Source organism: Atractosteus spatula, chromosome 11 (assembly GCF_055471065.1).
Source record: "Atractosteus spatula isolate fAtrSpa1 chromosome 11, fAtrSpa1.hap1, whole genome shotgun sequence".
Lineage (NCBI taxonomy): Eukaryota > Metazoa > Chordata > Actinopteri > Semionotiformes > Lepisosteidae > Atractosteus > Atractosteus spatula.
The window spans coordinates 1,023,049-1,046,634 of NC_142716.1; the positions used below are offsets into that span (position 1 = coordinate 1,023,049).

Below are 23,586 nucleotides of genomic sequence, written 5' to 3' on the forward strand. Positions count from 1 at the left end.
TCAGTTATTTCTGACGCATCTAGGAACCTATACCTCACTGTGTTTAAAAATACTGTGAACAGCTGCCCAGAAAACACAAAAGAAGCCGCTGTGAACTTGCACTTCCTTGAATTATGGAGTCCCCAGTTCCCAGTGCAGCACAGCCTTCGCTCTGCCCTTTGAAAAGGTCAGGCCTCATGGTCATCGTGCCCAAGTGCCCGGCGTCTGCTTGCATGGAAGCGTGCCTAGAGGCTAATTCCAGCCTTCCTCTCTCTGACCGGGCTGGTTCTCCTGCAGGTACGCTGGACGTCAGGCTGATGGGCTGCCAGGACCTGCTGGAGGTGGTTCCTGGCCGATCCAAGGCCTCGTCTGTTCCCCTGCCCGGCTGGAGCCCCAGTGAAAACAGGTCCTCTTTCATGAGCAGAGGAAGCAAGAACAAGGGGGGGAGCAGTCGCAACCTCTCCAAGACCGACGACCTGTCCAGTTGAGTAGCTGATTTCCTGCTCGGGTTTGCTTTCCCATTCGGCAGAGTAGTCACATTCCAGCCCAGCGTCACCTCAGCTGCTGAGGAGCAGCTGTGCCTCTTGAGAAGGTTAGAAAAGGGGAAGAGTTAGGGGACCAGTCTTTACGTGACGTCAGTGTTGGCAAAGGAGGGACGGGCCCCTTTCTTTCTGAAGCTGATAGGCAGAAGTGCAGAGTGGCTCTGGGATGGGCTGGTTACTGCTGAGGTGAGAATGTTCTGAAAGTTCAAATCGTCATCCCTGGTATCTGTCATCACTGTCTGTGCACAGCTACTTTCTCTCCTTTAAACATTTTAAGGCCTTGAAAATGTTACTAACAAAATGGGATTTTCTTCTCCCAGTCTTGATCGGGATCGTTTTCCTGTTCGTCTTAAGAAGCACCACTTAGAAGCTCTTAGCGGTCAGCGAAGAGATGTTATGCAATGTGCAGAATTTTGAACAGTGAAATGTTTTGTTTAAGCAGCCAAATCTTCTTAGAGAGTTCAGCTGAGTGGTGGCGATTTCTTAACAGATGAGATCAGTGCAGTGCTGAAGCTGGACAACACCGTGGTCGGGCAGACCAGCTGGAAACCGATCAGCAACCAGGCCTGGGACCAGAAGTTCACCCTGGAGCTGGACCGGGTGGGTCAGCTGTGCTGTACTGGCGGGAGACTAGGCCGCCAGCCCCGTGAATTAAGTGTGCAAATGTTAATCCAGGATTTGCTTGTCGTGAGGAGACGATCTGACTGATCTGCAAGTGAAAAGCAGCCATATGGAGCTGGAAGGCAAATGGATTACAAACAGTACTTCATTTTCCTTTTGTGCCATTACCACCACTCTCTGTCTGCAGCAGTAGTGGAATTGCCATTAAAACTAAACAGTATTCACTTGTTCTTGTCAGAGGATTTCTTATCTTCCATGCATGAACAGTGGGTTGGGCCTTCAATATATAACAACAATCTTTTGCTTTTGTTTTCATATTACTAGTTAGTTGACATCTTACACTGGAGCAGAAAGAGGAGTCAGATCACTGAGTGGTGAAATTCACCAGTGATTAATATGAAGTTCTGAATTTCCTTTACTGTGAAATGTCTAAGGGCACTAACATTTCCTCTTCACAGTGTTTTTCTCCCTGTAAATTCCCTAAAGATGTCTTTCCAGCAGTATGTACAAAGCCTCAAACAGCTTGATCGACTCTGTCCTGGGCACCACAGATTTGACAGACGAGGCTATAGGCTATGTCTGCTTAGCAGTGTGATTGCAGCAGTCCTGAGCTGGGAATTACCCGCTGCAGAATAATAATTACTTTATTAAATAGCAGCACCTCAGCACTTTTTTTCTGTCTTGTCCTGAAACTTGGAAAAAAAGGAACACTGCATGCACACAAAAAATGCAAACCTCAGGGCTCTCTTTATCCCAGGGGGTTATTTTTAATACTTGGGCTTTGATAATGCCAAAACATTTTGCAAAACTGAAGCTTTTTCTTCTGTGCACTGTTGAGCCAGCATGCTGAACCAGTTTCTGTCCATGTGAGGAAGGAAGACAGTGACGGTTCTGCTTGTACTGGTCTTGTCCCCACAGTCCCGCGAGCTGGAGATCTCTGTGTACTGGAGGGACTGGCGCTCCCTGTGCGCAGTCAAGTTCCTGCGGCTGGAGGATTTCCTGGACAACCAGCGACATGGCATGTGCCTGTACCTGGAGCCCCAGGGCACTCTCTTTGCTGAGGTGCTGGCCGTTTGCTGTGCCTGTGGTCTGACAATCTGTTCCAAGAGGTTCCCTGTCTGATTCCACCCCACCTAACGCTCTGAATTCTTCTCTCACCTGCACTTCGCCAGGTTACATTCTTCAACCCTGTTATAGAGAGGCGGCCCAAGCTTCAGAGGCAAAAGAAGATATTTTCAAAGCAGCAAGGTAAATATTTCTTCTTGTGTTGCTTTCAAATAATTTTAGTTTCTGTGTGCGGTGGGTTTTTTTCCTTCACTGTAAAGCAATCAGTAAGAGTGACTGAGTGAGTAATCCATCAGTCAGTTTAATATTGGCAATGCAAATTGAAATCACTCATTTCTGCAATGTGGAGAGGTCTGTTGTGTATTAGAGATGCTTTGAAATGTTTTAAGAAGTTTCCATCGTGCTGAATATTATGTATCAGAATCTTTGTTTCCAGGTAGTGTTTTTGTTCTGTACAGTCTTCATCATTCTGGGCTGGATGCTGTGCATTGCGTTCTGCAGCTATTCTTATTCACTCCCAGGAAAAACCTTTCCGCGAGCTCCCCAGATGAACATTAACATCGCCACGTGGGGGCGTCTGATGAGGAGAGCGATTCCTTCGGTCAACAACTCCAGTGCCTTCAGCCCGCAGGTGTCAGAGCTGTCCTCCGAGTCCCCGTCCACCACCCAGCCCAGCTCCCCCACCTCCCCCAGGTACTGGAATACTGCACGAGCGCAGCCCCGAGCACAGTCCTTCACCCAGTCACGATGGTGAAAGGAATAACAGCATTATCTTCCAAAAATTGGTGGAAATTAAGCACTCTTTTATAATTTGACTTATATATAATCATACACTAGTCAAATTGCTTTTATTGTTCTAAACTTTTTTTTGCACTCATTTCATAAAATTGAGAATAGGTCATTAGTTTTCAGCACTTGGTTTGAGTTAGATGTGGAATTTTGGTTGCAAATTACACATTTTTCTTATTGGTTTTTCAGCATGCACTAAATATACTGATGGTCAAAAGAAACCCATCACTGTGCATGTATGTTTTTGAAAACAAAAACAAAAACAGTTTTTGAAAAATGTTTATAGATGTTGGATATTGGTTATCATTTGATTAATTGATCATGCATGTCTGACCATGGAACAAGTAAAGGTTTGTTTTGCTCTTCTTCTCTTTCCAGCCTGGAATAAACCTTTACTTGTTCCTTTGCAGCCTTTGCATGCTGACCCAGCTCCCTGCTTGAATGTCTGACCCCGATGTGTTTGTTCTGATGCTCAGTGTAGGAGGTAGGCCTGTCTGACCTGCTCTGTTGCTCTAATTCACTTTGCTCTGTCTGCAGTGATCAGACGGTGATGAAGTTAGACTTCGACAGAGAGCCCACACCGACTCCGAAGCTCCAGTCCACAGCGGTGGAGACAAGAGAGCCCCTGCCGGAGAGCAAGATTCCTGACCGCCAGGTGCAGGTAATCCCTCTGATTTCTGATCAGGAGATCCCGGCATGTCCTGGTGCCTTGAATAGGAGGCTTGTTTGTAAGAGCCGAGGCTCCACACCGACTGACCGTAACGCAGGGGGATGCCTGCGAGTGACCCGTAACGCAGGGGGACGCCTGCGAGTGACCCGTAAGGCAGGGGGACGATAGTTATGGCTGTGTACAGTAGTTGTTATTCATTTAAAGAAGTTGCAGTATTTCTTAAATATAACTGGATCCTTTTTCATGAGAGCGAAATATCATTTTAAGCTCTTTAACACAAATTCTCGCCGTAATCCTTCCTTTCCTGCTGTAAGCGGCTGCCGTTCTCCTTTTCCTCTTACCATGGAGGTGCTTATTTTGCAGGATGCGTTAGCGACTTTTGACTTCCTGAACGACAGGAATAGCATCGTAGTGAAGCCCGACTCCGAGGGCCTGGGGGAGCACGAGGTTCGGCAGCCAGACCTGGAGCTTATAACAGACCCGTCCACAGACGTCAGGTACTCCCGCCGGCCCGCCCGCTCTCCAGTGCGCCCAGGCTGATTTTCTCAACGTGTTGACAGAGGGAGAGAGCTGCTGTAGCTTAAATCTCATGAGCCCTCTGTCGGGTTTACATCCCATCAGTTGTCATATTCAATTTTATAACATCAGTAGTCAGTAGTTACCTCTTTGGTTGTTTGTTAATGATGTATAATTGTCTCGCTGCACAGGCTTAGTAAAAATCTTCCTCAACTCCCTGTTTTTAAATTTTCTAGGGGGCAGCAGCAGTTTCATTCTGGACTCTCAGACTTCAAATGTGTTGCTGTCCTGGGCCGTGGGCATTTTGGAAAGGTGAGCAAATCCTCCAGTAATTCTGGTCTTGAAGCAGGTGTCCTGGTATGAGACGCAAGTCATAAGTAATAATTCCGTAGTTCATTTCCACGACCCCATTCTTCAAAAAACTAATAAAAAGATACAACTGTAAATGTCTTTTCCTTGGTAGCGTTTAAAAGCTTTTATGATGTTGTAAGAGAGCTGTGCTGTTTGGCTCGGTCTCCTTCAGAGTGTAGATGCAGAGACCTGATCAGCAGCTCTCATGGTTTCAGGCCTCAGTGATGCAGCTTGTCTCCCTTTCGTAGGTGCTGCTCGCCGAGTACAAAAACACAGGGGAGATGTTTGCCATCAAAGCCTTAAAAAAAGGAGACATAGTGGCGCGCGATGAGGTGGACAGGTGAGGCGCCCTGGTTGCTTGTCTTGGGTCTCGTTCAGGGGAGGAGTGTGATCCATTCGGCAATCATCCACGTGAACCCGGAGCCCTGTTAGAATGAGAGCTCAGCCCTGCCCTTGTATCCTCTCTCTCCTGCTTCCCTTCTAGGTGTAGCGCTTGCAGAACGGTGATGTCAGACTTTATTTGAATAATATTATGCAAATGTGAGACAACAGACCCTTTTGAGCAGCTTGAGGAAATGTGGAGTGAGCCTTGTTTTGAATGTGCGGAATGGCTGTGGATCTGTTTGGAAACAGAGGGGCAGTGAGGTGGCAGAAAGGGCTCACTGGCCTGTGTCTCGTCTGCCCTCAGCCTCATGTGTGAGAAGCGGATCTTCGAGACTGTGAACAGCGTGCGGCACCCGTTCCTGGTGAACCTCTTCGCCTGCTTCCAGACCAAAGAGCACGTGTGCTTTGTGATGGAGTACGCCGCGGGCGGAGACCTGATGATGCACATTCACGCCGACGTGTTCTCCGAGCCCCGCGCTGTGTAGGTGACACTGGTCTGCACACACTGCATGGTCACCAGAGCAGGGGTCCGGGCTGCCCGGGTGGGGGTCTCTCCCGCTGGGGAGGAAAGGGGTCCCCTGCTACATGTAAAGCTCTTTGGCATTAAAATCACTTTACAAATTCAGTAAATAGTTTATTATTGTTATAGATTGTTGTTGTTCTTACCATTATCTTTAAAAAATGTGTTTTAATTACATGGCATCTCTTGTTGAACAGGTTTTATGCTGCCTGTGTGGTCCTGGGATTACAGTTTTTGCATGACCATAAGATAGTGTACAGGTAAGATGAACTACCTCTGCTGTCTTGTAGCCTTTCGGACAGCGGCTTGGCCCAGCCTAGAGCTCCGTCTTTCCTTTAGGTTTTGCTGATTAATAAAAATTGACACTGTTCTTTTGACCAGCTTAATTATCTTATTAAAAGTTAGAACCCAAATGCACAGAAGAACAAATATTACTTATAATACACTTCATGTATTGAACAACCTCATGTTTCTTTAACTGCTAACATGATATAGTTTGGTCATTTCTTTAATTTCTAACCTTTCTGGGGTCATCGCCTTTATTAACAAGATGCAATTTGACCCATCTTGCTTCTAATTGTAGTGGCTCATTGAATCATTGCTTTTGTCCAGCAATTTCTCAAAAGAGCCCCGAGTTTGAGCCACAACCACCTAACTATGACGCCTGTTCCAAACGCCCACTGCTCTCTGTGTGGGTGTTTCTTGTTCTCCTTCTTAAATGAAGGGGTAGGACTTGGGAAGAGGGGTTACAAATTGCATTTATAAACTCTTTGTAAATGAAATATGTCTGAAGTATTACCAGTGACATAACGGTGATGTTAACCAACCTCTACACTGGATTACTTTTTATTGGTACAAAACTCTAATCTTGACGACAGCTGGAGATGTATTTTTATAGCCAGTCCGCCACCAGCAACATGTGAATAGCTTGTTTGTTAACAGTTATTAATGGATATTTAATCTGAAGTGTTCCTGACGAGTTCTGTTGGTTTCTGCTTGTGGCCCCATGTCCTTGTTTTGCTGCTGAATCTGAGCCGTGTGTCCTGGGCCGACCCCGTCATCAGCATTTAGCGTTTTATAGACTTGGTTCAAATCTCCTCTCAATCTGCTTACAGGTTAAAGGCCTGAGCGACAATCCCCCGAGAGCAGGAATAATTGCTGCTCTTCTTTGATCTCTTAGGCTGTTATGTCCATTTTGTGGGCTGGTGACCAAAACTGAGCACAGTATTTCAGTGGTGTCAGGCTAGTGTGTTGTGAAGCTTGAACATAACTTCCCTGGATTTGCCTTGTGCTACGTACTCAGCCATTTCATTTGGCTTGTTACTGCTCCCTTGCCTTGTCTTGATGAGGACGTGGGAGAATCGCCATGAGCACCCAGATTGCTGTGTGTAGATCTGTCCACACTTCTCCGCATGAAATATCACACCAAGTGTCGCCGTGCTGTTGTTTTGTTAGGAAAGTCCATGAGCCACTCCTTTGCTACTCGGTGTGCTTTTATATTGAACAAGGTGGCAGACTGTCGGCAGTTTGGACTCAGGTATAGCTTGGAAAAAGCTCCTCAGACTGGTCCTTATGGTACACCAATGCTTGCATAGACCTATCTAGAGATGATGGCCCCTAAGATGACCCAGTCTTTCCAATCTAACCAGTTATCAATCCACACTCGTACGTTTATTCTGTAGTTTTTGAGAATTGGGGGAAAAAAGTCAGATGCTTTTGAGGATACTGCCATATTTCCTTTTTTTTAAACGTTCTTTTTGTTTAGCTCGATCGTTTCCATTGCGTTCCCAGTAACAGAAGACTGGGTTTGGTCTGTAGTTTCCTGGATCAGTTTGCCCCCAGTTTTATGAATCGGTGTTCAGTTCCCACATTCTGTGGTTACAGTCTGCTCCTCAGCTGAAATGACCTCGTTGTGTGTCTAGGAATACTGTGCCTCATTTCCTTCAGCACAGCGGAGAAAATATCAGGCATCTGCAGTTCCAGAATTCTAGGAATTCTGGTCCCAGTTATTCCCCTGTGTTGGTTATGCTAAAACTTGTTCTGTAACCTGGGGATTGTTACAACATTTATATAAAAACTGAAATATTAATTCAGCACACGGTCTCTGTCATCTACTATTAGCCCAATTTTATCTTGGAAACTCCTTCAGTCTTTACAGTTTTTATTGGAAAAAGTATTGAAAAATGGTTTGGCCTTATTTTTAGCCTCTGCAGTGCTTTTCTGCCTCTATTAATTTCTCCATGAATCCGTTTAGGCTGTATTTTCTCTTGTTTTAGAGACAAATTATTTGCGGGCCTTTCTCGCTTTGTATCCAGAGTAGCTAGTTGAACAGTTGCTCTGATTATCGTCTCTGAATTGCATTTTCAGAGATCTGAAGCTTGATAATTTGCTGCTGGACACAGAGGGCTATGTGAAGATTGCTGACTTTGGCCTTTGTAAAGAAGGTATGTAATGGAAAGTAAAAGTTGCCTTCAAAGCTCATTACATTTCCTGTGTGAGCACGGTTGACTTTTTCTCTGTCTTGCTAGGGATGGGCTTCAGAGACCGGACCAGCACGTTCTGCGGCACTCCGGAGTTCCTGGCTCCAGAGGTCCTGACCGAAACCTCGTACACGCGGGCCGTGGACTGGTGGGGGCTGGGGGTGCTCATCTTCGAGATGCTGGTGGGCGAGGTGGGTGCCCTCCCGCTGGCTGGCGGCGTGGGGAGTACAGCGAAGTGACAGGGATGCGTGCGCGCAAGGAAGCCTCTGCTTCAGCAGCGAGCTGTTAATAAAGGCTGTGAGGAGCCGGGGACGAAGACCAGGAGTAGGTTTTGGCAGGATGTGGCTGCTGGGGAATTCCTAGCCTTCTGTGAAGGGTCCCTGGGTGAGAGGGGGTGAGGCAGAGCGCTGTTACTTAAATCCCACAGGCATGTGTGAGGCCATAAAGCATCAGGGTATTGAGAAGGGAGCAGAGGCATGGCCTTGAACTGAGTTTCAGGCAGGGTGGCTGTTTGCAGAAACCCTTCCTGTCGTTGAGTACTGGTGCCCACGGACCTTTTCACTCCTTTTCTGCACAATATCGTCAACTGCTGTATGATTCTGTGAAGTTCTTTGTACCTAACTGTTGTAAAGGGTGTTATAGCTGACTGTTGTATAGGATGTCTTTCTCTGTAATAGGTGTGGAATAGGTGTATGCTTGGTTGGTTCTAGAATCATTTGGACATGTGTGATTTGTGAAGTGGGCATATTCCTGGTTTTAACATGTGAATGCTTATGGATTCTGTCAGTATGATTTTTCTTCAATGTGTGTAACTCATCTCCCTGTCTCCGTAGTCTCCATTCCCTGGCGATGATGAAGAAGAGGTGTTTGACAGTATCGTTAACGATGAAGTCCGCTATCCTCGGTTCCTGTCCACAGAGGCCATCTCCATCATGAGAAGGGTGAGTGTTCGGGGCTCGTCAACACGGACTTTCCCCGATTAACATCCTCTTCCCTCCTCCTGTCCGCAGGCAGGTAATACCCCCTCAATTAAAGCAGAAGGTTCTGCTGAAATGAATCGCGTTGCCGGACCGTGGTGATTTCCTGCTCGGCCCTGTTGAGAGCAGTGACGCGTGCGTGTGGGCTGTGAAGGTGATTCCCTCTCTCCCTGTCCCTGTCCCCAGCTCCTGAGGAGGAACCCCGAGCGGCGCCTCGGGGCAGGAGAGCGAGACGCAGAGGAGGTGAAGAAGCATCCCTTCTTCCGGGTGCGTTCCCACGCCACTCCCGACAGAAGCGCCGCAGCCGGAGCCCCTCCCGGGACAGCCGGGCCGCACAGAGCTTCTTCCCCCCTGGGCTCTGTGAGGTCCGGCCTGTAGCGTGCCAGCTGCCCTTCCTCACTGCGGCTCTGTCTCCTCTGTCGGCAGATCGTCGACTGGACCGCGCTGCTGGCGAAGAAGGCGAGGCCCCCCTTTGTCCCGACCATCAGGGGCCGCGAGGACGTCAGCAACTTCGACGACGAGTTCACTTCGGAGGTGCCGGTCCTGACTCCGCCCCGGGAGCCCCGGGTCCTCACGGCGGAGGAGCAGGAGATGTTCCGGGATTTCGACTACATCGCCGACTGGTGTTAGCCCGGGGCCTGTCCCCCCCGAGAGAGGCCGTCGCTTGCTGCGCCGCGCGGACCGGAGCTCCTCCAGCCTTCCCCTGCGCTCTGTGCCATTCAAGGACCCACGATCTTAAATGAAGATTTTTTTTTTGTTTTTTTTAATATAAGGAGCTGCCATTTCAAAACTGACAGAAGTGGCTTCAAACTGCTCTGGTCCACTTTGTTGTCTGAGCACTGGGAATGTTTTGATGGACTCGTGTTCTGAAACCGCAAGCCCAAATCTCCGTAGGCCGATACCTTGGGATTGGTACTGCACCAGCGAGTTTTCCATCCCCGAGATTTTATTTTTTTAAACTTTTTCAACATTCTGCCTTAGATAAAAGTGTCATGGCAACCATTTCAATCTTTTTGAGGCCACAACGTGCCAGGTTTCGACGCCGAGATGCGTTAAATGCAGAAACACAAGCGTGGTCTAACCAAATTAAAAGGCAGCGACTGTCTTGACTACTTTTTAACCTGCAGCCTCGCCAGAAGGGGTTTTAATCTCAGATTTTATTCAGAACACTAATATTTTTACCCTGCCTTGTCCTTGTATTTATTATGTCTGTTTCCTAGATGCCTTAATTTTTTGTGAGTCATCAGTAAAGGGCTTCCAGTCGACAGCTGACAGTGAAATCCTCCCCAGCCGGCTGCCACATGTTGGCCGTCCCCAGACTCTGTGAATGTGAACTGACAGCTGTGATGTGGGCCGAGAAGACCCCTCTGCAGAATCTCTACAAACCATCTCGTCCTTGTGAAACCGGTCTGACATGTTCGTGACATTCTGCTCCTCTGCAGTTTTCAGATTCATGTCTTTCCATCATCCCACCTTCTCTGTACCATGATCAGTGAACAAATGTAAGTTATAGTTTTATACTGTATTTTAGTACATCAGCGAATCTTGCATCTGCTGTATAGGGTGACCATGTTTTTTATATATATTATATATAGATAATATTGATATTATCAACTTGTTGAAAAGTAGCTCAGAAATTGAAAGCAATTCTGGACGCCTGAAATGGAATGTAAAAATGTATATTCATAAATGTATATCTTGGCGTACAACATGCCAAAGCAGGCTGTATTTTAAATTGGTGGTGCTTTACAAGTATGGTGCCTAGTCTCGGCTGTGTTCAAGGCAGCAGTCCGGTTGTTGTGCTGGTGTTGGAATCGGTCTTTGGTGGCAGTAATTCTGTTGGAACAGGGAACCTGTTGGCACCTTTCATTCAGATACTGTGGGGCTTGGCTGTCTCCAAATGATAACTTGACAAACGCAGTCTCTGTGCCACAAGTTTTAACATTTAAAGCTTCCTACAGAAGACAGTGCATGAGAGACACAAGGACTGGACGGCAGTGAAGACCGTCAGTGGAGATAGCAGGGTGTTTGATGGTAAACAGATCCAAGCCACTAATGGCCACAGTGCTCATTACCAAAACCTTTCAAAGCAATGCGTTTTGAGATGCAGCCTGACATGAACTTTCAGTGAGTGTTTCAATTCGGTGGCACCTGCAAAAGGTGGGGAACATGTTAGAAATGGGGTTTACTTAGCTCAGCTAACAAAAAGTTGTACAGTAAATAAATGTTTTTAAATATAAATCACTAAGGGGTAAAGTAAGAGGGCAGGATTTATGTACACAATTGAGCTGAAAGCACTAATTTTATCTATGTAGGTTTAAAATGATCAACTTTTTATCCTAATTATGAACATGGTTTGTAAATACGTTTTCTATATATTGTATTTTCAAAGTGGCTGCTTGAAAGCATGTTGAGGAAGGATTGATGCTTCAGTCTGGTCCACAGAGTGGGAGACATGCAAGTGCTCACAGCTGTGACCTGGTGGAAAATGTTTTTGCGGTCACTATGCATATCATGAATGCACAAATTAAAAATTTGTAATAGAAAACCTGCTTGCTTTTTTTCTTTCCTTCTTTAAAGGGATGGTAAACTCCTTTTGCAGACAGTCGTGTGGATAAAACGGGATATCGATGTTCCTTAATAAACGTGATGTCAGTCGAGCCGAGTATCAAAAGCATGAATTTAATAGCCTGAGAGCAGTAATGAGGCTCATCGTGTAACTGAGATCAGTACTGTTGCAGTGTGAGACTGATGGTAATAATGACATGGTCCTGTTACACCAGTGTAACTTGTGTTTAGGTATTCTTCAAAAAGGAAATGTTTGGAAGAAGAAAATCCTTTCAACCAGTTTGCTGTGGATTTATTTAGAAGGTATGTATTCAAACCAAATGTAAAACCTGAGCAGTTTGAGTCCTACTCATGTTAATTCAGGTTCTGTTATCTTATTTAAAATGTCTGTCCAATGTGGACAATGAAGTACAAATCTGCATCCAGGCTTGATCCATCCCATATAGTTTTTAGAAAAATGTTTCTGTGCTGCCAACATCACTGTGCATGTCAGAATTTCACCTTGTCCAATTTTGCATTCCAGCACAGTAATCCACCCCGCTATTTTGTTTCGGATGGTCAAAACATTTTAACGAAGGCTTTAATAAGCAAATACAAGTCCGTCACTGGATAAGACCTCATTTGGGGTTTGTATCTATTCATCTGGTCCTATCAAAATAATCACAGATGTCTGGTGAGTTGTAAATCTACATCTTTAAAAAGCATTTGATGGAGAACGGTAACGCCTGATCCCCAATTCCAAATAAGTTCATGGTGACTTTCTATTGATGTTCTACTGCCTTCTTTCAGACTACACTCAGATGGCTATCGTGTTAAAATAAGGCTCTGCAGCATGAATATCTCAGTAACAGAGCCAGGTTTCTGAGCATCCAGTGAATAATGGGGATCTTCGAAAAGGTTAAGATCTGTCTCCTCTTGGAACACTGCAGGAACATGAATGCTTTAACATTTCAAGTTACACAAAGAGGTGATCCTGAAGGACCAGTGGGAGGCTTTAGTTAGGACGTCTACTCAGCTTGCTGTTTAAACAAACAGCCACAAATTAAGAGTGCCAATAGAAAATTGCATCAATAAGGAGGAGGGCGAAAGGGGAGCTTAGCGTTCAGCTGTTTACAATTTTGCCAGGAACAGAAGGCAAGCAGAACCAGCCTCAACTCAGGGACACGGCTGATCCACAGCAGATCAAATGCAAATAAGTGACATTTAGTTTCTAACTTAATGAACAAAAACCATTGCCGAAGCACGAGACCCAAACTTCCCCATCAGACTGAAAGGTTTCTCACTTTCATCCACGTTAAGGCAGTGAAAGAGCACTCATTGCCTGAATGAGCCCTACTGCTTTAAGATGAAAGAGTGCTTCCTGTTATGTAGCTGTTGGAATGGGTGATAAAGCTGTATTTACAGCAGCCTGCTCAACAAGTCCCACCAGCCACCAAGTTTTGTATTTTAAATGGCACCTGCTTCACAGACAAGGATTAACTCCTATTACTGAGAGAGCAGGTCAGTGATGCTTACTGTCCAAAGAAAGAATCTTATAAAAAAAACATTAAAAATCTGTAGACCCCCAAATTTAGCATAAAAAAGCTGGAATTAACACACTTTTATGTTCCGTCTCACAGGCTGCAATTAATAAGAACTTTAACTTACAAACAGCTTTGGTCCACAAGGACGATTAACATCCAGGCATAACTGATCATGAATCCACCTTAATAGGGGGGGGGGGGAGTTTGTGTCAAAGTACTTCAGCCATAAAACAAAACTCACTGTTTTGAAGATCTTGTCGATTTGGGGAACTGGCTAGAAAAGAAAAATGCAACTTCTTGAATGTCGCCGTTTAAAACGCTCTGGGGTTTACGTGGAGTCGGGCAGAAAACTCAGGCTGTATGAAAAGCAGAAAGGTGCTCAGTCAGACCTTCACAATGTGGGCAAAGCGAAACAGGAAACTCTGCTCTCCTGAGGAACGCAGTGTCATGTACCTGGTCTAAGGAAAGTCCTGGCAAACCCCTGCGTGCACCGTAGCCACAATCGTGATGCAGTAAAAGTGAAGTAATTCTTTCAGTTTTGAAAGTTCAGTTTCTGCCCCTGTGGGGTGGCATCTAGGCAATGGACTACTACCCAGTAGCAGTATCACCTGTTCACAGCTCAGGGCTGAAATGAAATTTCTTCAGAAACTGTATCAACATGATAATGGAATTTTAATTTACTAAGTATATTACCTACAACTGACAAAATAGAACTTGCTTATTTCCTACAAAAGAAAGTGTAAATACAGTATGAAATCAGTGTTATTGCAACCAAATATGTAAATACGTTTCACATGGACATCATATATACAGTATATATACACAAATGAAAAACTAGGCAAGTACAGTCAGCCTTTTTTCAAAGCTTTGGAATGTCTCCTGTACTCCATCATGTACCAACATTTTTCTTTTTACAAAAGTTCCAGCTCTTAAACAGCAAAAAAAAAAAAAATCCCAAGTTTTATTCCTTATAAATTTGAATTAGTAAAAAAAAAACCCTAAAAGCAAAAGGGCAGCACAGGTCAGTTTACAGCTGGGGCAGTTTGTCAACGGGGGTGTCAAACTTGAAGTCGGGGGGAAAGAGGTCGGCAGCGCGGGGGTAGATGAGCCTGTACGACTGCCTGATCGTGACGTCAGCCACTCCTGCGATGTCTCCGATTTCTGAAAGGCATACGGTGAGAAGCCCATTAAGTTATGCTGCAATTAATGAGAGTTAAATATATGTGCTCCTTGACAAACAGCAACAAAGCACAGCTTCATGAAGGCTACACAGGGCTCCTGCCTCAGTTCCAAATGCAGATCTTCAGTAGTGAAATTCTAAAAAGGCGAGATACAAAGCTCTTAACACAAAGCTCTCCAAGAGCCTCATATCTTTCAAGGTCTCTCAAGCCCTCCGAGAAGCCACACCACATGTTTAAGGGGGAAATGCAAGTTAAAGCAATAGACCACCTCCGTGCTACTTGGGCTTTGGACTGTGAAATGCACCCCCACGAAGCAGCAACAGAGCGGACCGCAGGGCGGGTCTTGCCTTTCTGGGTCTTCTTTTCCGCGGAGGCCTGGGAGGCCATGTAGATCGCCGCCGCGGCCACGGAGATGGGGCTCCTGCCCGGCACCAGGTCCAGCTCCACGGCCTTCCGGGCGATGTAGGTGGCGGCGATCTGCACCTGCTTGGGCAGCCCCAGGTTGGAGCAGAACCTGGACATGAAGTCTCCTGTGGTGATCAGATCAACGCTGGTCTCCAGGGCCTTCAGGATCAGCTTGAAACACCGGCCGATTTCTTTTTTGGAAATTCTGGACACCGCGCAGATTTCTAGGAGGACACGGGAAAGGAAAGAAAATAGTTTCGCGAAGCAGAAAGTAACTTGCATATAGTTTAGAGTTTAGTTGCTCGGATTTTAAAGCGTCTGCATGTATTGAGCACGAAACCAAAGTATAACCACAACAGGACAATAGCTGGATTGACTTGCTTCTTGACTGTAAGAAACTGAAATGATCTCTGAACCCCTGCCAACATCCCAAGGTAAAAAGACTGGGAAAGGATTTAAGGAGGTTTTGATTCTGATCGGGACAGAAACAGCAGATGATCAGAAAATCAGTTAACTGACAGTAAGCAAAGGGAGGAGTGTAGCTGTTTTCAAGTCAACGTGATTGTAGCAACATGCTTTTAATTCTGTTACTCTAGCAAAAACATTAATCAAATGGGATTTATAATATTATTCAACTACTAAACTAAAGGGGCATAACCTCCTTTAGTTACACTACAATTAAAGAAGAAAACAATGAGAGTTATCACTTGAAATTAATGTAGCCTGCATCCTGCTAACCCACACTGCCTTGAAAACAAGTCTGGCAGTAGGATGCAGTGAACAGTGACAAGAGTTATCTAAGATTCTGCAGAACTCTGAATAATAACCCACAAAAAAATCTGCCTACCTTTAAATGTTCGAGGAACCCCTTCTTGTCTGCAGGCGATATACAGGCAAGCAGAAGCGATTGCATCATTACTTCTTCCTTTCAGGCTTTTCTGCTCGTACACTTGCTTAAATAAGTTATTTGTTCGGTCCTGGGAATTGGAGATGTAACATTTAATTAACCTCAGACCTTTAACTTAGTGCCTCCATTAAAAATGCCAGCACCCGTTACATAATGCTAAGCAGAACAAATGCAAAACAATGGGAGCCATCGCGCACTCACGATGATGTTCCTGGGAAGGTTGATTCTGTCTGCCATGTTGGTGATTTCTTTGAACGCGTTCAGCATGGCCCGGTCCGAGCTGGACATGGTTCTCCGGTTCTGGTATTTCGAGTTGCCAAACTCGTCGAAGCTTGCTGCCCCAGTGCCCTTCAATCAGACAGTTCGCAATTACAAACACTGCAGTGCTTCTCATAGCGATGCAATGTGCAGTACAAATACTGAGGACATCAGCAGAATCAGCAGAGCAGATGGCAAACTGAGGACATCTCAACAAGATCACGCTTAAAATAAACCAGATGGAGCTCCACTCCCAAGCTCTGCTCTCCTGTCTCTTTTCTTTTACTGTCCTCACTCCCAGGAGAAACAAGAGCTGTGGGATTCATCTGCTGAAACATTTTCCTATCTTCACAAGGGTCAGAACAAATGGGTGCAGACTTCTGCACAGGTCAGGTATGAGGTCTGTGATTTTACCTTGCTGATCATCGTGGTCAAGTCTCCTCCGTTGAGCAGAGGGTTCTGGGCGTCTCCAACTCGCGACGGGTCTTTGGCAGCTTTGTCATTGCTGAACGTCCTCCATTCTGATCCCACATCGATAACTCTGTCACCTATTGCAAGAGGGGTGGGGACACAACCACACAGTCACATACGAGCAAGGCCGAGATACTGACCCTAGCATTTTTAAAACTGCTGGAGCCAGTTTTCAGCCTTCAGCCTAGTGAACAGAAGAATGAAAAACACTACATCTGAAATAACACGGATTCTCCCTAACATGTCCCAACTAATCTTATTCAGTTTTGCTCAGCAGATGCTTGGAAACCAAACAGCCTCGGATCCACAGTGCCGATTACCGGCCTGCTATGGAATGCAGGACATTACAATGCTCCTTGGAAAAGCCGACACTCTCACTGGGGGCATATGACGTTATTCCTCATTTTGTATGGAGCAAGTGGGAAGTTCTGTAAGTTTCCAATTTTAAACTATGACTCACTTCCATGTGAAAAAAAGTGCCGCTTTTAGGCTGGAATCCAGGCCTCTGCTGGGGATGTTATACCTTACTCTGACTGGGGCCAGGGCGCGCACACAAGGCAGCCCCAGGACTTCAGAGAGCAGCTGAAAGAGCCAGAATCTTGATGTGTGCGAAATACTGCCTCATCCCCACAGCTGTCACAAAAAGGATGCCTATACATTCCCCTTACCACAGACAAGGCCATTTAGAATTTTTTTACAGAGTAATAGTTTAAAAACCACTCATCCATCCTAGCAAGAGGTGAATTAATCAATTCGGGAAGAACTGTGACAATAAATACAACCATGAAAGACAAATCCCACAACAGCCAGTCCAAAACTGCTGTTAGATTTAAAAGAAACTGCATGTTAAGTTTTATGGACAGATCTTGACATTTCGGAAATACTGCCTGTTAACTAGACCACAGGCCACTGTTATTAGGGTGCAAGGATCCTCTCTTACTTTTTGGGAACATCCCCAGCATAAAATAAAAAATTACAATAAACTAGTTTAACGCCAGACAATGTTTCTGCAAGCTCTGTAGTGATCAGACAGCCATTTGACAATGGTAAATACCAAAAGGTTTAGACAGCCATGCTTTAAATTACAAGAGGGGGACTGATCCAAGAATTTATAATCCTCAACAGCACAGAGAATTGACATAAAGCAGGAAACAAGTAAAAAATATGTGGAAGCACATTTAAAACTGTGAACAGAAGGTACTTCTTTACACGAAGGGCTATGGAACAAATAGCCCAGCCTTGGTGTTGAAGGCGATGCCCTGTGTTCTTTCATGAAAGGTCTGGATGAAATCTTTGGATTAATTTGCTTGACGGGCACCTTGGCCTGCTCTCGTTTATAACCCGTCTGGCTTTAAGAGCACTGCTGGTATTAAAGAGGTATGAGGCAGACTGATGTAGGTCAGCATAGAAGGACACAAAGATACATCTGATGAGAAGATATCATACTGTCGGTTCACAAAAAAAGAGCTTTCATGCGTTACAGAAATCAATCATTACATGACTTACTTTAAGACACCAACACCACACTGACTGTATAAAACCATAACCAAATGTTCTGGACCATTACATCAGTTTCGAAGTACCACTAATTAATGTGCTGAACCTCTATCAGATCTTTTAGAATTGATCATTTGTTGAGTAAAAAAAGACTACCATATTACTGCACATTCTTAAAACAGTTATGCTAAACAAAACATTCAGCTTACTAAAATGAGCCGTCAACTATGTCAACACTCAGAGAGAAATGCTACATACTGCACCCCAGCCTTGCTGTCAGCACAGAAATCAATAAATCATTACATCTAAAGAGTACAGGGGTCAGGGAATTCAAAAACTAAACTGCTCGCAGTCTGCATTGATTCAGCAGAGATGGATCAGAAATTTCCTCCAATGCCAATTTTTAAAAATTATTATTTTATGTTTTAATAGGAACTGCATTGCTAGAAGTTCTGCAGCTCTGTTTCTTCAACCACAACCCACTATTTTTCTAAGAAAGGGAATTGAGAACTAATTGGTCATGTTCTTCTTTGTTCCAGTATTTAAGTCTGAACAGTGCTGGTAATCTGCTGTTCACTTTGTTAAAAGAATGAAAAAGTGTGCTCAGCTCTCAGAATGCTAATTCAGGATTATTTTGTCACCTATCAACTTCCTCATTAGAGCAAAAATGAGCCTGAAAAAAGTGCAATACATCCTCCGTTGCTAAAGGCGTCTCAAACATCAAGACAAGATGGTTTGTGGTGACCTAACATTTTAAAACATTAACCCAACGTTATGGCAGAGCAACAGAACATGTCAAATTTTCTCTCGCGTAAACAAGCTGCTAATCTTAATTCCAAACGGGGACCTGAAACACGGACAGGACATAAAACATCCTGCTTTCCACATTTGTGAAAAGAACGAATTCATTTTTGAGGGTCTACTACCACCTAGTGGCAAACTTAGATAACTGCAGCGATCACCTACAATCGTCATTGTACGCAATGAAATGGGTTTGGATTTGCCTTCGGGTGAAAGCTTGCAGGTCTCTTGACAGAATCAGCAACATTTTTATCCATATCCCAGAGACGGTTAATGATAACGGCCATTACTCTTTACTGACTAGATGCCTTGAAAATTGCAAAACAATAATGAGCAAATGTAAACAACAAACATCACCGAGTGACCTAATGAATTCTTCACCTCGAGTCAGCCCTTCTCATGTCAATCAGTAAAATGCGCTTGGACTGACTTCAGTACACTTCAAATCTTATACTGTGTATCCCTGCTACCTTCGCCACACTGCTTGAAACCAGGACTCCCTGTGTACTGGGTACAGCCGGAACGTCTCAGATGCCCGTTGACTCCCCCTGTCCCCACCACACTAAGGCATCCATCCCTCTCGACTGTGGCTCCGTTTCTCACTCCCTCTTTATTCCATTGCCAGGGGCCCAGCCAGTGATCAGACAGCACGGGATCTGGGATGACAGGATGTGTCCCATGAGGTGTGAACTCCTTAAAACGGGCAGGTCCTGCACCCCTAACTGCGAGCCAGCAGGGGCTGAAGGCCTTCCCTCCAGGGGAATATTTACCCTTAAATGCTTCCGATATCAAAAGTCCATGCAATACTGCATCTCTTCCACTGTGCTATACTCCATTCCAGTAACCTCTCAGCAGCCTCTTTTTTCTTAAGCTGTTTAGTGCTTACTGTCATCTGAACAAAAATTTGTTTTTAAACTTGGGCAGGGTCCAGCCTCCCACACCAAGTACTGCACAGCGCCTTTAAGGATCGTTTTAAAATAGAATTTTGTTAATGGCCACAACACAGGTGCTGGCCAGCCGAAGTACAGTATCATTTAAACTTGCAGTTGTAGTGAAAGGTGGTCAAGTGTAAACTAAAGGAACTTCTCAGTAACATCCATGATTCCAGTTCCACATTTCCTGCGTGGACATGCGGAGTGTGAATGGGATGTGTTATTCTGCACAATCACAGGTGTGTAAACTCATCATTCCCGGGTTTCCTAAAAGACAGATGTCCAGAAGAGCACTACGGTATTTTATACAGATTCCATGAAACACACGTCACAATACCAAACAAACACTATTTAATCTTAAATAAAAAAATCCTTTATTTGAGCAACTTTCACAATTCTGATGAACACATCCATCATGTGAAGTGTTTAAGGAAAAAAAGTGCAATAACTGACAGGAAGCCTAAATTCAAAAACGGGATAAAAGACCGATAAAATAATTGCTCTCTCCCAGGTGCAAGAGTACAGTCTGTTGTGTGTTGTGTTACATCGGGAGAGAAGGGACACATTCCTGGCTTTGTCGCGGAAGCGCTGAAGTGCGAGGGCGGCGGCAGGACCCCCGCCAGCGGCTCGTGCGCCACCGCCGTGTGCCGTGCACTGTCCTGGGCATCGCTCGACCACTCACTGCCATGTGGCAGAGAGACGCAGAGGGCAGGAACCAAATCCACTCATGCAAACATTTTGCAGACTCCAAAACCTCACAGCTTTCAACAGTCGCTGGTATCTCAACTCCTATTACTCTGCAGAACAAAGTCACTCCTTGTCGCCAACGATTAACTTTCTTCTCTGCAATCCGCAAGAGGGGACAGAGGGCACACAGAGCTGTGGAACGACTGTAAGAACTAGAGAAGAGTTCATTTCGGTGCGTAGCAAGTTAAATACGGAAAGACCAGATTATGAACCTGAAGCACATAGAAATTTCCTTCATTCTCTGATGGGGTACAAGAATTCCATAGTTCACCACTCTAACACTAAAAAATGAGTCTGTACTCTGTAAGAAAATTTAACAAAGCTCATAATTCTGTTATGGGATGAAACCTTAAAGACAGTAAGAGCCTCAGCTTAGCTTCAGAACAAACCAGACCTTTCTGTGAGCACTGTATTACCACAAAATGCAATAAAAACTAAGAATTAAACAGATAGCACTGAAAAGGATCTTGTCTTAAATATGGTATATAAAATTCACTCTTTACCATTACCAGCATTAGAGAAGATGCTGTGGAAATCTCACAGAACCTACGCTCTGCACATGAGCACAGGGGGGTGACAGCACAAGGAGGGAGCTCAGCTCAGGTTTGGCACATAGTCCCTCTGTCCACAAGCTGGAATCTGCCGCTTTGGGCAGCCTTGATGGTCAACAGACACCCCAAACAAAAACAAAAGCACCGATGCTTAGTATTAATACAACCAGGATTCCCTGAGCTGCAGCACACAACTGGTCGACCAAATGTTGATTTTAAATGATAAAAAATAAACCACTTAAGACTGAAATGACTTCAAACCCCAGACCAACAGATTTTTGACAGTGTCCAGTTGAAGAGGACCCCTGTGACCAGAACCGCTGATATAGTCAGCCTAAATAAAAATAAAAACGCTTAAGTCATGGTTAGAACATGGACACATTCCGTTCTCCAGTTGGCAGATGTAGCTTTCATTTTCCTGTACTGCCTGAATCTGTGCGCATCAAAACACAACGCACCAGAAGTGATGTCACAGGGCCGGGGCAGTCAAGTCAAAGCCTGTTGATGCCCGAAAGCCTCTATACTGTGACAGAGCCTGCTGCTCTCGGGCTTCCGAACGACGACGCGCGCCTCGCTGTCTTACCCACAACCAGCCCACACTCGGGGCAGATCATGTCTCCGGCCCGGTAGTCCTCCACCAGGATGGCATCGGGGTGGTTGGGGCACTGGACCTTGGGAAGGGCATCTCCACTGCGGAGAAGCAACCACATGTCAGACCAACAGAGAACCCGCCCGAACACGCCATTACCGCACGTACCAGCACCGCCACAGCCAGAACATTTCAAAACGCAGTGGTCAGCAGGTCTTTAACAGGAAACACTAATGAAGAGCGACAGGGCAGCACTGCCTTGTGACGGAGGTTATTACAGGAAACCCCAGGTAGCAAACTGACCTCAGTGCTCGGCCAGGTGTACCTGCGCAGGAATGACCGCCAACTTCCCAGTTCTGTCAAAGGTGACAGCGCTGGAGTTCAAGGCAAGTCTGATAGAGGCCTAACTGTACAGCAGCAACTTGTAAACGAGGCCGAAATGATCAGCGCTTTTGAAAAACTTCAAGATACTGTGCCAGAAACGAAACGGAAGTAGCTTAATTTTTGAAGTTTTGTTGTGAAAACCGTTCTATTGAAGTTCAAGGTGCACAAGCTGCACGAAATACTTGTACACAGGGTTTCTATAAAGAAATGTTTAAAATGCTGCCAGTATACAAAGTCTTTTAGCTTATCAATAGCTGTACAACTATCTAGAATGTTCTTATCGATGTAAAATGTGTTTCTGATTAAGGGCAAAATCCCATTCCTAACGATTTGACAGTGATGCAACTAATGTGTCTGGCTCTGCCATCTTGGACTGACTACAAGCTTCATTACTTAGCTGATAAAACAATTACCCTAATCTCCCTGCAAAATACTCCTAGAACAAAAACTACACATCATGGCTTTCAAAGTACACTGTGTCCTACTGCAGATCAGAAAGCCAGATATGACCAGAGAATTGTTTAGCAGCAAACCTTTGGAAGAACTTCTAAGCTGATTATATTGTCCGTGTTGTTTTTTTGTAAACATGCAGACTAAACCAGATGAACAAACTGTTCCAAACATCCATGCTATTTAAACCAAGCACACAGGGTACAGTTCCAAGACAATTAGTCCCATATTTTCACTTCTGCACATCCATCCATTTTCTAACCGGTTTATCCAGGACAGGGTGGCAGGGGAGCCGAAGGCTATCCCAGCAAGCAACAGGCACAAGGCCGGATACACCCTGGACGGGACGCCAGTTTTACTCAAAAGCCAATTAACCTACCAGCATGTCTTTGCACTGTGGGAGGAAATCCACATGAACACGGGGAGAACATACAGACTCCACACAGACAGCAGCCCCGGGCCCCAGCGCCGCCGTGCTGTTTACTTCTGAGGTTTCCCGAACCCACACTGCTGCGTAGCACCGCGCATTGTAAATAAGAGCTCACGTTCCGTGTTTGAACCGAAGCCTCCCTCTCATGAATGAGCTCAAGTTAGAAATATGCCCTTCCTCGAAACTATAAAACACGTCTGATACTAGAGAACACCTGCCGTCAAGGCAGATCAGAAGTGAAACACGGAGGCACCGAGAGCGCTGGCGGGGGGGTGTCTGTACAGCAGCGGTGTGCTGGGGGGGGATGGGGCCCTGTCGGTACACCAGCTCCTGTTTCGATTCTGTCATCGCTTTCCGCTTCCCCAACTCACACCCCCGCTGGTCATCACACCGCACTGACAGCCAGACAGCCTGTCCGAGAGGGGATAAAAGCGCATCGCGGGGCAGCCGTGATCCGCACCACGCAGGCACCCCAGACAATAGGCGAGCCGACGTGCACGGAGGACCAGGCAGAGACTAAACCAACACGCCTAAATCCCGCTCGTCACGCACCTTCGAAAAAGCACCCCCGTGTACGCGCCCACGCACACGCCCGGTCCCACGGGCAGGTGTGTTTCAGACACAAAGAGGGGATCAAGCGGCCCCGGTGAGTCTGCTGACTGCTCACGGCGCCCACAACACGCCTCCGGCTCACCCCGAAACGCTGAAAAACACCCAGTACCGCCGCCCCCCGTTTAATGCCACCCCTTCCGAGCTTGTTTTCGATACTTTTATCTGCCCCCCGTCCCTGTCTTGTTTACCGCACAAGCCTTTAGAAACAACAGAAACGTATGATTAAAAAATACCAACCGGCTAGTAGACGCCATATTGCCTTCAGTCGAGCTCACCAACAGCGACTGCGGACACGCACTGCGCCCCACCTCTATTTATAGCTTCGCTCGTCACGTGCCCGGGGGCGTACGGGCAGCCAAGAGGCCCAAACTTCATACACGTCCCTA

The 23,586-nt window shown here is 45.7% G+C and overlaps 2 protein-coding genes across 4 annotated transcripts in view; one reads left to right on the forward strand and one right to left on the reverse strand.

Annotated features, from left to right (window-relative positions):
* LOC148823264 (serine/threonine-protein kinase N2-like) overlaps nucleotides 1-11,442 on the forward strand; it is a 35,565-nt gene extending 24,123 nt beyond the window's left edge. For 2 of the 3 annotated variants that reach the window (XM_088927878.1, XM_088927879.1), the window contains exons 7-22: nucleotides 277-462; nucleotides 1,012-1,121; nucleotides 2,061-2,204; nucleotides 2,315-2,390; nucleotides 2,729-2,900; nucleotides 3,534-3,657; nucleotides 4,015-4,163; nucleotides 4,419-4,494; nucleotides 4,782-4,873; nucleotides 5,222-5,398; nucleotides 5,635-5,697; nucleotides 7,805-7,881; nucleotides 7,966-8,108; nucleotides 8,751-8,858; nucleotides 9,081-9,161; nucleotides 9,321-11,442. In XM_088927878.1, the coding sequence (XP_088784004.1) occupies nucleotides 277-462; nucleotides 1,012-1,121; nucleotides 2,061-2,204; nucleotides 2,315-2,390; nucleotides 2,729-2,900; nucleotides 3,534-3,657; nucleotides 4,015-4,163; nucleotides 4,419-4,494; nucleotides 4,782-4,873; nucleotides 5,222-5,398; nucleotides 5,635-5,697; nucleotides 7,805-7,881; nucleotides 7,966-8,108; nucleotides 8,751-8,858; nucleotides 9,081-9,161; nucleotides 9,321-9,524 (1,982 nt within the window). In that variant the 3' untranslated portion in view covers nucleotides 9,525-11,442. The remainder of the gene's footprint in view (nucleotides 1-276; nucleotides 463-1,011; nucleotides 1,122-2,060; nucleotides 2,205-2,314; nucleotides 2,391-2,728; nucleotides 2,901-3,533; nucleotides 3,658-4,014; nucleotides 4,164-4,418; nucleotides 4,495-4,781; nucleotides 4,874-5,221; nucleotides 5,399-5,634; nucleotides 5,698-7,804; nucleotides 7,882-7,965; nucleotides 8,109-8,750; nucleotides 8,859-9,080; nucleotides 9,162-9,320) is intronic. The other variant, XM_088927880.1, reaches the window with a different exon arrangement.
* A 2,199-nt stretch (nucleotides 11,443-13,641) lies between these two features.
* gtf2b (general transcription factor IIB) lies at nucleotides 13,642-23,482 on the reverse strand. The gene is made up of 7 exons (XM_088927881.1): nucleotides 23,438-23,482; nucleotides 21,319-21,425; nucleotides 16,151-16,284; nucleotides 15,680-15,826; nucleotides 15,419-15,548; nucleotides 14,514-14,795; nucleotides 13,642-14,146 (listed from the first exon to the last, which is right to left on the reverse strand). Exons 1-7 carry the CDS (start codon nucleotides 23,452-23,454, stop codon nucleotides 14,013-14,015), a joined length of 951 nt encoding a protein of 316 aa, XP_088784007.1. The 5' UTR covers nucleotides 23,455-23,482; the 3' UTR covers nucleotides 13,642-14,012.
* Between the last annotated feature and the right edge of the window lie 104 nt (nucleotides 23,483-23,586).